Raw genomic sequence first — 16,619 nt, 5'->3', positions numbered from 1 at the left:
GAGGCACAGGATAGTAAAGCAAGAAAATGCCCACTTTCTAAAAGTGATTTTTTCACACACACAATTTAAAAAACACCTTTACAGAAAGATGTGTTTTTAAATCCTGAGTTCAGGGAACCCAAACGTCATAGCTCTATCTCTTCCCATTTGAAAGCTACACTTGTAAGATGTTACAAGGCAGCTCCAATTATAACCTATGGGAGAGATAGCCCTTGCAATAGTGAAAAGTTAAATTGGTAGTATTTAACTATCAGGACATTTAAAACATACTAGTACATGTCCTACCTTTCCCATACACTGCACCCTGCCCATGTAGCTATCTTGGTCCCACCTTAGGGGTGCCTTACATGTAGAAAAGGGGAAGGTTTTGTCTTTTCAAGTGGATGTACTTTCCAGGTCAACATGGCAGTTTAAAACTGTACTTGCAGACACTGCAGTGGAAGACCTGAGACATGTTGACAGGGCTACTCATGTGGGTGGCACAATCAGTGCTGCAGGCTTACTAGTAGCATTGAATTTACAGGCCCTGGGCACACACAGTGCACTTTACCAGGGACTTACCAGTAAATCAAATATGCCAATCATGGATAACCGATAATAATCACCTTTTATACACGGAGCACTTGCGCCTTAGCATGGATCAGCAGTGGTAAAGTGCCCAGAGTACAAAAACCCAGAAAAACGAAGTCAGAAAAAACACAGGAGGAAGGCAACAAGTTTGGGGATAACCCAGCAAAAAGGGCCAGGTCCAACAGTCATGAATAGCTTAATTTCCAAAACACTATTGTGTGAAATTCTGTGACTATCGGAACACCCTTTAAAGCACAATAGGAGTGTCTCCTACAGGACTCATGTTTGGAAGGAAGACCCATACGTTTGTTGAAGATCATTGTCATTGAACCACTGAACTGCAGATCCAAGATGCCCCCTCAAAGGAATAGATGAAAATGAATGCTGACCAGCGACAAAGAGCCCAATATTCACATCTATCTCAAGCAAGCCTAGAGCTTGTCAAATCTTGAAACAACTGTAAAGTTAACTAACACTATGACCCTCAACCATATTCAGTTATAGACAAGCAGAGATCTTCGATCTGTGAACTGCGACCCCCAGGGAGGCCGTGGAGTCATGGGAAGGGGGCGTGCATTTCCCAGTAGAACTTCTGTCTCAAATCCAAAACATTTGCTCTGCATTTTGGATTCGAAACACTGGCATTTTTAGGAGGCTCTATGATATGATGACATCGTAAAAGAAGCCAAACATAATGTGGCTGCGTCATTAATGACTGTCCTTCAATCACAGAGGCTGCATCATGGATACCAGGAAATGCCCGCAATCTGCATCCATAAAGATGCATCAGCACCTTTGGAAGTCTATTAGAGCACAATAAGCTATCAAGAGCATGTGGCTCCTACACCTTATAACCCTCTCTGTCTTATGTAACACATCCTGTACATTGATTTACACACATCTGATTTATTGTCAATGTATAATGTGTAAGTGTGATTTAAAGCACTCTGACACCCTGCATTCAGGATGAGTAGCTGTCTGAAGATCTGCTTTCATGATCACAACCACTTTTTGCTGGTGTCATTATGTTTTCCTGACTAGTATGACTGGTATCCTGCTAATCAAGACCCCAGTCTCTGTGCTTCTTCCCTAAATTGGATATGGTTAGTACGTAGGTATACTCCAGATGGGCTACTGGTGTACCCTTGTAAGTCCCTAGTACATGGTACTTAGCTGCCCAGGGCATAGTTACACCAGGGGTCTCCCATGGGCTGCAGCATGTTATGTTACCCATGAAATACCACTCAAATTGTGGCTACAGGCCTGCCATTGCAGCCTGTGTGAGCTGGTGCTAGAACAACGCACAACAGATATCGATTTTTCTACATCTGAGATCACTACACTTAAAGCCTATAAGTCACCCTTAAGGCAGGCTTTTCAATCCTGAAAGCATGGTGCTGGGTCCTAAGTGTGAGGGTGCCCATGCATGAGCCGGGAACCCCTACAACCTTCAGAGTCCATTTTCCTGGGTTGTAGGTGCAACAGCCATTACGACATATAGAGTGGCCATGCGTCATTACACAATGACCAGCTCTAAACTGGCTATAATGAACCCTGTCATGTTTGGTATCAAACATGTTGGAATCATACCTCCCACACCGTTTACTGTAAAGTTCCTCCGGGAGGCTCTCAGTGGTCCCAGTACCAGTCTCCCAACTAGACAGCAAGTTAGGGCTGCTGCCGGCCAGAGACCCATTTCTGCCCTCCTGCTGCTGAGCCAAGCTCGAGCAGGGGCAAGCAGAACAATAGGTAACCTGTCACAGGGAGGTGTGACCACTTCCCAGACAGGATTTAGTGTATTGGGACAGGGTGGGGGTTCTTGCTGGGGCCACTGAGACTGCTTGAAGGGCACATTTGGTGCCCTCCTTGCATAATCCAGTTCAAACCAGTTCAGGGAGACGTTGGCTCCCACTCTGGTGCGAAACTGGACAAAGGACATGGGAGTATCCCCACTACTGTCCAGCTGTCCCTGAATCGTCCCAACCCTTTTCTAAGGGGACTTAAGGGCTTACCTGTGGGTGGGTCCCTAGATTCTTCATGGGGCAAGATTCAAATCACATACCACTTCAGCTTTGACCATCTGGACACTCTGGACTTCGCTTTGGGTACTGAGGCTGCACAGGAGAAGATTCCTGCTGTTCCTGGTCTCATTGTCCTGCTGGTCTTCTGCAACGTCTGTGTCCGTGCTCCATACGGGTTTTTCACAAGGCCTGTGGACATGCAAGACACCCGAAGGAATCTCCCTTGGAGTGAAGGAGTCACTCCCCTGCAACTGCAGGCACCGCATGTAACGCAGCTGACTGCTCTGCTGATCCTGGGCTCCCACGGACTCCGAGAGGCTCAGCAACACAAGTGGTAGTTCTGCGACTCCCTTGTGGCCTTCACTGTCTTCATATCGAGTTTGAGGCCAGTATCCCTCATCGGAACCGCTGGAACAGAACACCTGTGCACTGCATCAACTTGCCGTTTCCTAAGCTTGTTGACTCTCTCCTCCAGAGATCTATGGGGCTCCAAGAAGCTCCAACCTCAAGCAACTCCTGCAGCCAAGATCTTCGCCCTGACCACTTCCTGTGCACCATGGGCCTTCTTCTTTGGTGAGCTGCTCAAGGTCCTCTTTCGACTCCCCTGATTGCTCAGGCCTGCTTTGACCTACCTGGTCGTGGTGAGTCACTTGGACCTTGCTCCCGATTCTGCACCTTTTCCATCAACTACGTTGAATGCTGCTGCCAAGGCTTGTTGGTGCCCTTGCCGTACACTGACCCATTGGCACTTGACATCGCATGTGGGACAGCTCGTGAACGGCTCCTGGTCCACACAGCTGCAAAATCAAGTGCACAGTCAACCTCACCTACATCTCCAACATCAATGGGCATTTGTCTTCCGTGCCTCCGGGTCACTCCTGAGTGCCAAAGACTCTGTCCCCTCTGCTTGCAGGTACCTCTCATCTTGAATTCACCTTTGGGTTCCACCGGACTCCTTTGTCTTCTTCTCCAGCGGCATCTTTCCTGAAGTCCTCCATTGTGGTCTACGGCTGTTTCTGGTGTCACTTGACACCTAGGCTCCCGGCTTCCCTGGTGTAGGTATCCTGGTTCCTGGGGTATCCATGGGTGGGATGACTCTCCAACCTTCCATCTTCCACAGGGTTTCTTCAGAGTCCGCTGGGAAGGGTCCTTTTTCTTTAAAACTGCAACCGCGACTTACCCATTGACTTGTGTTGATCACGTGGTCGTGTTCACGCTCTACAAACGGTCTTCGTGGGATTTCCAGGTAATTACCTCGATCACTTCTACGTCTTCTGTGTCCATTTTTAATGGAGTTGTGGTTCGCATTCTACTATTTTAATATATGGTTTGGTCTCCCCCTGGAGACCGCTGTGTATTTGTGCTACTTGCATGCTCATTTCCTAAGTATTGTGTGTATTGTGGTTCTATCTCTGGGTAGGAGATAGTACAATTGTGTTAGTGAGTGTTTGTAGCAAAATACCAATTTTTATAACTACACTGTGTGATTCTTTTTCACTTAACCTGTACCATAAGATTAAGTACTGGTAAAACAAGCTGCTTTACACTCCTTCTGCACTAAGCCACCACTAGCTTAACAGCTACCACTTAGAGAGCTTTGTAAGGTTGTCTAAGACCACTAAAATCACCCTAAGGGTTGTCTGGATTAGTGCAGGGTGCTACACTTACATAAGTGCAAAAATCACAGTTGATGGACAGAATGCAGAACAATGTCATACATTCACCTTCAGTACAGAGATCTGGGCCTAAATCTATCGTTTTGTTGCTCACCGTGCTATTCCAGTTTGAACCCAGCCATATGCAAATCAATTTTTACCCTGTGCCTCATGGGAACAGTCCAGCCCGAACTGCCAAGCCACGTCTGGACTGAGGCACAGGGTCAAGACTGATTTGCAAATGGCCAGGTCTAAACTGGGGTGGCATGGTGAGCAAAAGAATGATGGATTTAACCCAGATCTCTTGACTGGGGGTGAATGTTTTGATTTGTTCTGCATTCCGTCCATCAATTGTGTGTCTTACACTTACATAAGTGAGCACCATATACGTCTCCCCATCAGCTGAAGGGACGGCTCAGTGTAGAAAGCGCCCACTCTCTCCAGGACTCTCACCAGCATCCACCGGCGCAGCCCACTCAGTCTAAATCAAAATGGCGACAGTTCAACAAAAGTTGATAACCTGTGTTACTGATGAGAAGCCTCATGTTGCTACCAACAAGGTCACCATCGTAGGGGTCGGTCAAGTTGGCATGGCCAGCGCGAACAGCATCCTGCTGCGGGAGCTTGCCGACGAACTGGCCCTGGTTGATATTTTAGCGGGCAAACTGAAAGGAGAAATTATGGATTTGCAGCATGGCAGCCTGTTCCTTAAAACCCACAAGATCGTGTCCAGTACAGATTATGCAGTCTCTGCAAACTCCAGGATTGTGGTCATTACTGGTGGAGTCCGCCAGCAAGAAGGGGAGAGTCGTCTCAATTTAGTCCAAAGGAACATCAATGTCTTCAAAAACGTCATTCCGCAGGTTGTGAAGTACAGCCCTAACTGCATCATTCTTGTGGTTTCCAATCCAGTGGATGTGCTCACATACGTGACCTGGAAACTGAGTGGGCTCCCTAAACATCGTGTGATTGGAAGTGGATGCAATCTAGATTCTGCTCGTTTCCGTTACCTTATGGCTGAGAAGCTTGGGGTCCACCCTTCCAGCTGCCATGGCTTCGTTTTGGGAGAGCATGGAGATACCAGTGTGCCGGTTTGGAGTGGAGTTAATGTTGCTGGTGTTCCCCTTCAGTCACTGAATCCAGACTTTGGCACCGAGACCTGGAAGGAGGTTCACAAGCAAGTGGTTGACAGTGCTTACGAAGGTATCAAGCTGAAGGGATACACCAACCGGGCCATTGGTTTTAGTGTTGCTGATGTGATCGAGAGCATTGTAAAGAATCTAAGCAGAGTTCATCCAGTGTCCACTATGGTTAAGGGCATGTATGGCATAGAAAATGAAGTGTTCTTGAGCCTTCCTTGTGTCCTCAATGCCAACGGGCTCACCAATGTCATCAACATCCCGCTCAAGGACGATGAGAAGGCTCAGCTGAAGAAGAGTTCAGACACACTCTGGGGCATCCAGAAAGATCTGAATGACCTGTAAATGCTGCATCTCAGCTTGATGCGGGCATACGGGGCACATCATGTTAGGATGAACACTATCTTTGTAGCAGTAAATGTGCTCAGTTAAATAAAACTTTAAATGTTTGACTGGAAAAAAAAAAGTGAGCACCATATACTAAGCCAGCTTCTCATAGTAGAGCTATAGCCCTATAACGAAATTAGACAAATTGTGGTATGTAAATTATTTGTGTAAATACTGGGACAGACCAACACCAATCTGAATTCTTTCAGTGCATGCATATCCCTTATGGACAGGGACTGAAGAAAGTCAAAAGCATGCCTATCTTAAGTATTTGTCAAGTGGTAAGCTGTGTGCCTTTTGTCCAATAGTTCCCAACCAGGATACTCTTAACAAAAGGAAGCCTGATGGCCCCTTAACCTTGTCTTTTCTTATGGGTCCAGCTGGAATAGGATTACCCTCTTCCTCGCCTGCAGGTTGCTGCTTGGAACGAAAGCAGACAATGTGCAGGCACTGCGAAATGTGTCCCAGTGTTTGTGGTGACCTCGACGTGATAAGCAGTACTGGCTGATGACAGGAGACCCCCCTGGGACCCCGGACGCAGACTACCCTCCGTGCCTCTTTTCTGGCTAGACCAAAGAGAACAGCGATCGGGTAAGTCATTGCTGCCTGATGTGCTGTGTCTCTTGGGAACAGTCTTAGAGGAGCGGCCGGGGGACATCTGTGTTTGTTGTTTCAGTTTTTCTGTCTAGCTAGTCTTGCTTATTAAAAGAACATTCCCAAGCTGAGGAAACGTGTGCGGCGTAGTGGACTGAGCCAAGAGGGTGACGTTAGGAAGTTGTTTGAATTATGTGTTTATCTTTTTATAAATAGACATACGTTATTACTGTGCCTCTCGTAGAGCCAGAGGGAAGACTGCGTCTGGCATCTTTTAGTGCTCATTTTGCTTTATCGTTGTTATAAGTTGTTACTGTGCCTCTCTGACAGCCAGGGAGGGGCCTCTGTTTAGTCACAAGGGCTGACAGGGAAGGGAAGATTGCGTTTGGCGTCTTTCAGTGGTTATCTATGTGCTTTTTCTGAGAATACCCCTATCTTAGTTACATAGGGAGAAGTGAACTGCGTATTGGGTTTTCATGCAGTAATTTTGGTGCCTCTCTGAGACTCAGAGGGGGTCCCCATTTCAATACTAATGGGGAAGAGGTCGATTTCCGAGCCCGCCTAGCTAATGGACTTACGGATATCTCCTGTTTAGAGTAAATTAGAAGTGGTTTCCCCGGGATGATGTATTAGATATTATATTTTCGCTAGCTTAAGCATTGGTTTTTTTAGGGATTACATTATGTGTTTTTTTACTATTATATAAATATATTTTGAGCAGTGGAGATAGAGTTTACGTCTGTGCAGGAAGGCAAGGAGGTTGCATGCTGCAAGTCTCAGCTATTTGCGGGCTCAGGAGCGGTTCCAAGTCCCGGATGAGATGTGCCACTGTACATCTTGTGACTGGCACATGAGGATTTATGATAAACAGTTCTCAGACTTCCTCGGCTTTTGCGAGGGACTGTCAGAATATATTTTTATTTCCAAAGACAGTCAACATGAGTATTGTGTGATTATGGTTTGTGAACAAAAGGCTTTCCAATGTGGTTTTCTGTTCTCTTCCTGTGTTAAAATGAAATGTAAAGACATTTCTTTTTTTTTGCCATGTTATTTTAAGACATCCTTCTGTACGCATTTAGGCCAGCAGAGGAGAATGCGCAAATAGTTCTGTGGGTTTATATATAGATGTGTACATAATATGCTTCATATTTTGTGTAATTGAAGTGCGAATATTTTATGGTCAAATATCTTTTTATTGTGGCCTTTTTAGCATGCATTTTGGTTGTCTTTTTAAGCATCTGAACATGGCGCACCGACCTTTCATGTATTTAGTGAGACCAATAATAACTAGGATTGTAACAGTTTTTTATATATCAAAGCTGTTGCTTTTTTTGTGAATAAATAGTATTATATAGTTACCCCTTGACCCCCCCAACCCCCCTCCAGCCCCTGTCTGACCCATGTGGCGCAGCACCACATTTAATTAGCACAGGTCACTTTCAGATAACTGACCACGTAGTGCACAACAATATAGCCCGAATTGTTTAAATATTTCCTCACATTTATATTTTGAAGCATGTACTCGGCGACAGGAGGTTGCGTCTGGCGTCCCCCACAAATACGTGTGTATGGGACTGCGTCTGGCAGCACACATTTGTTTTGAATTTTGATTACCTATTTGGTGTAAACTGTATTGTTTGAACGTTTAATTCTGCCAACGCCTTTAAACCTCTTTCTCTTCATTGTAAAAAGTGTCCTTTGTTCTCCGTCTTCTTTAGTTAAATGCAGTGTATACAAAAACAAAGGACAGTTGGGTTTGTAGCACTGATACAGCACCAATATGGAGAGTACTACCAACAATATTTTAAGACAATAATCAAAAATGTGTGCAGATTCTGAAAGCACCCTCTGTCCAAAGGTGCTACCTATAAAAGGAAACAAACAATTTTTTACTAAATCAGAATCGCACCACTCTTCCATACACAATTCTTAAATGTCCATAAATTCTCATTAGATCCAATAGGTGTAAGAGAGGCAACTCAAACCAATTGATGACTTTTATTATTCAAACAATCCTTCAGCCAACGCGTTTCGTCCTATTCTGCTAGGACTTCTTCAGGGCTGAAATTTACAAAAAGAAAAAGTGGAGCACCGCATAAACGACTTATCTTATTTTGACATTATATAACATCCAATCTAAATTTAAGAAAAGCCATTTCATACATGATGCATTAAATGAACATACAAAATCACGTACACATATAAAACCTAACCACTGACTCATTAAAAACTAATTATTCTTAAATTATCATCCTTATATATGTAATGTATAACCAATTCTTTTTGCTATTAAATTAAATCACCAACTCCAAGGTGACTCTGACATGTAGCAACAATAACCCCAGGGTCCTCTTTTCATTAACATAGAAACAATTATACATAGAACAATAGTCCCTTTGTGACGAGCCCGAACTTGTGAAATATTTTCACAAAGAGAGTGATGCAAGAAGCAAAACCCCCCGTTGTCACAGTAAGAGGAGTCAGTCTAAAACACATGAAAACTTCATGCTTGATTCATTATGGAGAGGGAACAACAGAATGTGCACCCAAAGAGAAAAGAAGCATATCCAAAGGGATCGACCCAAAACATCCAAATTCACCGACAATGTGAGCATATGAAGCCTATACACTTAGTTTAATAAAACCAATACTACCCAAACATTGTATTACCTACCAACTATATGATCTTTGCGACGATTCTCAAAAATGAAGAAAATCATATACAGCGTGATCAATCGTCTTCCAATAACATTGTACTTCTGTAATAAATGACCAATACACCAAAATCAAACATCCATTCAATAGAATGCTTTATACGTCCTATAAAGGGTGATACTATCACAAAGTTAGATAAGGCCTACCTCTACTGTTCCACTGTAATACTATATTGAAGGTAATCGCCAACGCCCAAGAAAATGTAACAGGGTGGGTTCATTCCAGTCCCAAAAAGATAAACAGCTCATCCAGTATGATAGCCAGACAACCAGTGGAACAGGATCAAAACAATATTACTGCAGTCCTTTGTTCAGCATATTAATGCAGTCCTTTGTTCAGCATGTTAGTGAGTTTTCAATACCCCATAGTGTCCTGCATAAAGGACTACAAAACAAAGAAGAGGGGGAGAAACAACAAACCCACATGACCCAATGATTATAGAGTCCTGTAAAGACAAATCAATAACAAATATTCCTATTGATGAATGTGATATGCACCCACTTGGAACAATTTAAGTTATTGGTTGGCATACATTTTAGCCATATGTAACATTACGTTAATACACATGGCTTACAATCTATTCCAAAAACTACTCAAATCCCCAAAGAAGCTCGTATATAGAAATAACACAAAATTAGTATAATGCGTGCCTCCAACAATCCCCGACAGGAAACCAGAATTACTATAGATTGAAAGTCTCAAATTTTCGCAGTAAATAGCGCTAAACAACACAGGGCATATATTTCACCGAATAACATCAACGCGCTGCCAACATTCCAGCCAAAATTGCTGGCAAGGTGCAAACCCAAACATATAGTATTAAAATCACACTAATAGCAGATAGAACCCAAAATAATAACAGAATTATTCAAAGGGTATGAATTAAAACACCCGATCCCCGAATTCTTTTATTTGCCATTCAGTATTTCCAAAAATTACACCGATTACAGGGTAGCGCCCAAGATTAACAGTGAAAGGGTTCAAAAGATATGGGCTAAAACTCACCGACAACGGGGATCTATCTCTCCTGCCCGATATTCACGAAAGCAATAACGAAACCATTCCCAAGAACGCGCCGCCATTTTAATGTGACGGAAGCAGAACGTATAAACGTGACATCAGGACATCAGGAGCATGTTATGTTTGCCATATGCGTCTAACGATACTAGGGCGCCATCTTGGAACGGTATCCTAGTGCATGAGAAAAATACAATGCACTAACCATTGTCATGAAGCAAAATAATTTCGTTTGTATTTGATTAACACTGAATACTACACATACTGTCGCTGACTTGCAGGATCTACAAATGATTCTTGCTATCCCTGATAATACATAATTTTCCTTGCAGGAATTTAGGGAAGATCTTGGAATTACTGAAGATACTCAAATTAACAGTGGGCTTAAAATGCGATCAAAGTTTATGCCAAGTAATACACATGTTAATATAGATCTTTTTAAGGATAGAGTAACTAGGGACATCCATTCACTAATGGACAATCCATGTAAATATGGTACACATAAACAGAATCTATCAAAGGCTGAAAGGGTTGCACTAAACACACTAATGAAGGATGATTCCATTGTTATCAGGGAAGCTGGCAAGGGGGGCAATGTTGTAGTTATGAACACAATCAATTATATGAGTGAAATTGATAGACAACTTGCAGATCCTATCTGTTATGAACGGATAGATATCAATCCCATTGCCCCCCTTGCCGTCCATATTAATGCAAGGCTGCATGACTGGCATGAGAATGGCCTCATATCTGGAGATGAGTACAGATATCTCACAGTTAGCCATCCTGTAGCTCCCTGTATATACATACTGGGAGCTACAACAGGGGGTTTTGCTTCTTGCATCACTCACTTTTTGAAAATATTTCACAAGTTCGGGCTCGTCACAAGGGGACTATTGTTCTATGTATAATTGTTTCTATGTTAATGAGGACCCTGGGGTTATTGTTGCTACATGTCAGAGTCACCTTGGAGTTGGTGATGTAATTTAATAGCAAAAATAATTGGTTATACATTACATTTATAAGGATGATAATTTAAGAATAATTGGTTTTTAATGAGTCAGTGGTTAGGTTTTATATTTGTACGTGATTTTGTATGTTCATTTAATGCATCATGTATGAAATGGCTTATCTTAAATTTAGATTGGATGTTATATAATGTCAAAATAAGATAAGTCGTTTATGCGGTGCTCCACTTTTTATTTTTGTAAATTTCAGCCCTGAAGAAGTCCTAGCAGAATAGGACGAAATGCGTTGGCTGAAGAATTGTTTGAATAATAAAAGTCATCAATTGGTTTGAGTTGCCTCTCTTACACCTATTGGATCTAATGAGAATTTATGGACATTTAAGAATTGTGTATGGAAGAGTGGTGCGATTCTGATTTAGTAAAAAATTACATGCAGTGTACTCTAATAGCTATACTCTAATTCCTTCTCTCGGTCTGCATTTTGCATCTCTCCCTCTCTTATCTGGCTTATGGGTCTTTCTAATCTCTTTCTCTCACAGTGGTACCACAGGAGATGTTATATATAGGTGAACTTCTCTTGTGCACTGCTGTGAGAAGTGATCAGCAGGAATATCTGGGTACATACTAAGCACACCCACTTTAACTGAGACAGGTCCACTCAACTGGTGCGCGGTGCATCCAGTACATACTGTGTCTAGCTTCCAAGTAGCTGCTTTCACGACTCTTAATTACGTCTTTTTGAGCACAGTTTTAAATAGGCTCCCCTATTTTAACTCATTATACCCTGAATGAAGTACATTCAGTTCCTTGACCGTCACACCTCACGTGTCACACCTCACATTTCTGGCGTACTTGGACTATTAGTAATGGATCCTCCCACTTGAATATTCAGTCAAGTGGTAGAAAGATGGGGAGGAAGGCTTTAGCATGCATTTCTCGCCACCTTTTTACGTTTTATGTCGCCCTAGACTTGGCCCAGCGTCAAATGATAGACAAGCCACACAAAAGAAAAAGTGACATAATAAGGTGAGGTCAAGGACTGTCATCCCTTACCGCCCAGAGCACAATGATAGAAGATGTAATACCAGGTAAAATGGAGCTATTCCCTTTGATATTTTTGGATCATAGGCTTAACATAGTACATACAATGTTCTGTGGCCCACAATGTTAAAAGACCATATAAGTAATATAGTTTCCTGGCAGAAAAGAAGATACTTTCAGTTTCAAATGCATATGAATATCTCTCTATTTGGATGACCAATTATAATTCACACTGAAGATTACACCAAATATTGCAGTACTGAGCAACTAAGTACGAAATAATTTACTCCTACCTGCGTCCAAATTCAGCAGCAACTGAAGCAGGCACAAGCAGTAGCCCGAATGCTAGGGCAGATCCAGTATGTACTGCCACAGAGCGCACACAGTTGGGGTTAGTTAATAGGAAAGATTTTGAAATTGTGTCTTGTGGCCAAGAAAGTTAGTGACACTAGACTTAGAGCAACGTAAATGTCGGAGCAGATGGTGAACATTAGACAGAAGATTGGAATTAGCAAGTTAAGACTGTTCTCTTCCGATTTTTTGTGCACAGAAGTGCACAGAAGAGGGGAGATAAAATGATAGAATGCACGCTAGCTACACCCATGGTTTGACTTCATGGTCACACGTCAAATGCTGCTAGGTCTCCTCAGCCTTTCGTCTTTCTAAGTTGGATAAAATAAGTACCATTGAGTTAGGGGAACCTTCAGAAGTAGCATTTCTGGCCGACCACAGATTCTGGGCGTTGAGCCAGACAAGAAAGCGACTTCCTGTGGTTGGCAACGAACATGAGATTGAGAGGAAAAATATGTATGTGTAGAAATATATTATACGTTGGGCTGTGGAAGTAAAAAAAAAAAGAGAAATAAGTTGCCTAGAATCACACAATTCGGTAATGGGGGAAGCCGAGATTGAATGCAGTGTTTCAGGTTTCACGCTGTGCAGTTTGGTGAAGGAATATGTATGTGTTTATGTGCAGATGGGTGAGAGGAGTTAAGGCATAAGTTTTCGGATATGCACAGCTGTGTGCAGCCTTCAAAATATGAGACAACCAGAGATTCGTAGGAATAGATTACAACAGGTAGCCACCACACCAACTTCCTTCACACATGACCCAGTGCTAGGAATATACAAAAGAATAAATAATATGTGCCGATATAAAGTAGATCTCAATGTTAAAGGACGGGATGCATGGAGTAAGCAATGCTCAGTATCGCAATGTTGTCAGAATAATAGGTGTGGATTTAAAGAGGCCTTTTAAAAGTAGAGTTGCAGACTTTAGAGGTGGTTGCATATATTTTGCAGTTCGACCACTATGAGTTTCCTCTTGTCTCCTATCTCCTGGGAACTATTAGAGTACAGTGTTTTGGTTCTTCGTTCACTTTCGGTTTTCGGAGTTAAGTGATGTCTCGAGGTTTTTGCAACATTTTTAGAATAAGCAGACTGCACAGGAAAGATTTGTCATGCCACAGGCTCAAGCCTACTACATTTTCCCATACGTTTGGATGACAGCTAGACCATGTGTTCATTATGATATAAAAGCAGCAACAACTTTCAGCAATGCCTGAACGGACTGCTTAAAGATAAAACAGGCAAAATAAGAGCCACAATTGAGGGAAATAAATAAATGAATGAATTGAGAGAAAGCAAAAATAGTTTATTGCCCATGGATCACTCTGTTTTTACTCACAAATATTACAATGTTCTGACAACCACCTAACGCCCCATATACTTCTCACTGAACAGTCACATCAACTCGACCTAACAGTGACATTGAAATAATGAAAGTAGACATATATTTGTATAAGTTAACATGCGCTACGAAGTTTCTTTCTACTCAGGTAGTCAGGCAGAAGGAGAAGGGCCCCATCATTCCTGAGTCCAAAGAGGAAGAGGAAAGGTGATCAGCCGCAACAGGAACACCGCCATCTTCACAAGCAGATGTATATATATATATAGCCTTCAGCACATGAATTGGGGGATCAACTTGGCACGCATTTGCCCCTTCCCTCCCTTAATTGGCACATCTTCAACGCAGCTCCGCCCAGGACACTTACCTGACAGATGCATCCTGGGATTCGAAGTACTCAAAATCGGACAACAGCTGCGAAGCGGAGCCTGCATCGTTCCAGCCAATAGGAACGCAGCATGAATTATAAAGGTGGGACTAAGTGATTCCCTGTGGAAAAAGGCATCTGAGGAAGGCATGTAGCCGAAATGCATTATGCCAGCAAGCCACGGTGAATAAAGGTCTGCCACTGAGTACCCCGCTGTGTCCTCTGGTCTTTCTTCTGATCGACTTCTTCGCATATATATATATATATATATATATATATATATATATATATATATATATATATATATATATATATATTAGCTCCAAACCGGGTTCCTTGCATACGAATCAGGCACCGACTCCGTGGGATGATTTTTAAAGAAATGCTTTATTTCAAAAGCTGTGGCTCAGACGCGTTTCGGCGAACGAGTCCGCCTTGCTCACTGTGTCTGACCCAGTTCGCATACACTGTTTATAAGCTGATTATGTGCACAAAATACACACCCCCCAATTACTTGGCAACCAATCAACAAACAATTAGCATGAAAGAAATACTTTTGTCAAACAAGTCTTTCCTCAGACAAGTGTCACTCGAAAAATATAGCGATACAAAATATTTACAAAAGAGGCACATCAGTACATCATTGTTTAAATAAATGCAGGAAAAATTTCCAAAAAACGGTGCATTGTGCGGAAACATTTGAAATACAGCCCAAGTGGGCATTCATAAAGCACTGTATAAGGAATCTAATGTTGATGACCAAAAACGATGAAGCCACATAGTATTAGTCTATAGTTGCCATGTATTGGCATAGGGGGACTTACTGAGCACATATAAACAATTTAGCTGAATCAATAAACAAAAATAGACTGGATTAAGACTCAAAGGATTGTTACAAGGATTTTTTGAAGAAGCAGTTTGAAATTTATAGATGAACACTTAATGCTTCGTCGGCATTCAAGCCATTAGGAATCTTACAATCTAATTGAATAATATATCGTGACTCCAACTTTCTTAGTGCAAGTTGTCTATTTCCACCCCTGACATACCTATATATATATATTATCTACTGGTGGTCGCCAGTAGATAGTTATAGTTAGGACCGTGTTTCCATAGGAAATCCGCAACATTCTATTTGGAATAACTTTGGCGCCTGTTGACGAATCCTCGCGAAATTTTCAAAATAGGTGGGGCGCTCCGCTCCGCTCCTATCTTGAAAGTCTCGGGGTGATTCGTCAAGCGGGGGCTGAGAAAAAAGGGGGGTCCCAAAACGCGTTTTCCCCATGCAATTTTCCATAGGGACCTTTAGTCCAAGGTACAGCCCGAACGGCTGAACAGAATTACTTGAAATTTGGCAGAGAGGTAGTCCTCAGCTCAGGGATGTGCCTTTTGCATATATGGAGTCAATCTGTTCAGTAAAAGCACATACATATCTATAGCCACGCACGGTGCGCGCACCGTGCGAGCACCGCGCGCGCACCGTGCGAGCACCCTAACGTGCGCGAGCGTAATTCTGATTGGTGGTTACATGTTAGTCAACGTTCGAATCGGTCGAAATCAGGAAGTGTCGGCCGTCATTTTGTTTGTTTTCAGTGCGAGAGTGAAAAAGGAAGGTGGCGAACGTGAAAAGGGGGCAGGGTAGAGAGTTACTGACCCCCTAGCCTTTGTCAGGGGGTCCCTGAAGGACCCCGAAGGCAGAAAAAAAATTTAAATTTTTTTTTTAAAAATTCGCGGGGGTGCGCGCACCCTGCGCGCACGGTGAAAAACCAAAAAAATATATATATATTTTTTAATTTTTTTAATACGTAGTTTATTGTAAAGTAAATATATAAAAAAAAAATAATAATACATACATAACTTAGCATTTAAAAAAACGTACAAATTCACTGAAAAAACCATAGGTTTCACACACATTATAGTTGGGAATTAGCATTTAAAAAACCTTGCAGATTCACTTAAAAACCCATAGGTTTCACACATGTTATAGTTAGGTGGATATTTCACTCGTAAAAAACCAATGAAATTCCCCCGTTATAGTTAGTTCAGATAACTATAACTCGCGCGGCCGCCACTCTATCACAAGGATGATGTCATCAGTGATGTCATGAGTGATGCCACTGACCATGTCATGAGTGATGTAATATGTGACGTCGGGCGCGTGAGTTATAGTTATCTGAACTAACTATAACGGGGGAATTTCATTGGTTTTTTACGAGTGAAATATCCACCTAACTATAACATGTGTGAAACCTATGGTTTTTTAAGCGAATATATATATATATATATATATATATATATATATATATATATATATATATATATATATATATATATATATATATATATATATAATAGCACTAGGTATATTGCGTTCTTGAAGGGTTTTGACTATTTGAATGGCGCAAGGAGGAGTGCTGTTTTATGTGTGTATCTAAAGGAAATAATGTGTATGTATATT

General features: G+C 42.2%; 1 protein-coding gene across 1 annotated transcript; it reads left to right on the top strand.

Moving 5' to 3' along the window:
* Nucleotides 1–4,702: 4,702 nt before the first annotated feature.
* LOC146864000 (L-lactate dehydrogenase A chain-like) lies at nt 4,703–5,763 on the top strand. Its single transcript, XM_085630193.1, has one exon. The coding sequence runs from the start codon at nt 4,738–4,740 to the stop codon at nt 5,728–5,730; it is 993 nt and encodes a 330-aa protein (XP_085486319.1). The 5' UTR covers nt 4,703–4,737; the 3' UTR covers nt 5,731–5,763.
* The last annotated feature ends 10,856 nt before the right edge of the window (nt 5,764–16,619 follow it).

This window comes from Triturus cristatus, chromosome 2_1, assembly GCF_964204655.1.
Source record: "Triturus cristatus chromosome 2_1, aTriCri1.1, whole genome shotgun sequence".
Classification (NCBI taxonomy): Eukaryota; Metazoa; Chordata; class Amphibia; order Caudata; family Salamandridae; genus Triturus; species Triturus cristatus.
Note: the sequence above shows the minus strand (reverse complement) of the source record. Positions and strands in the feature narration are given on the sequence as shown.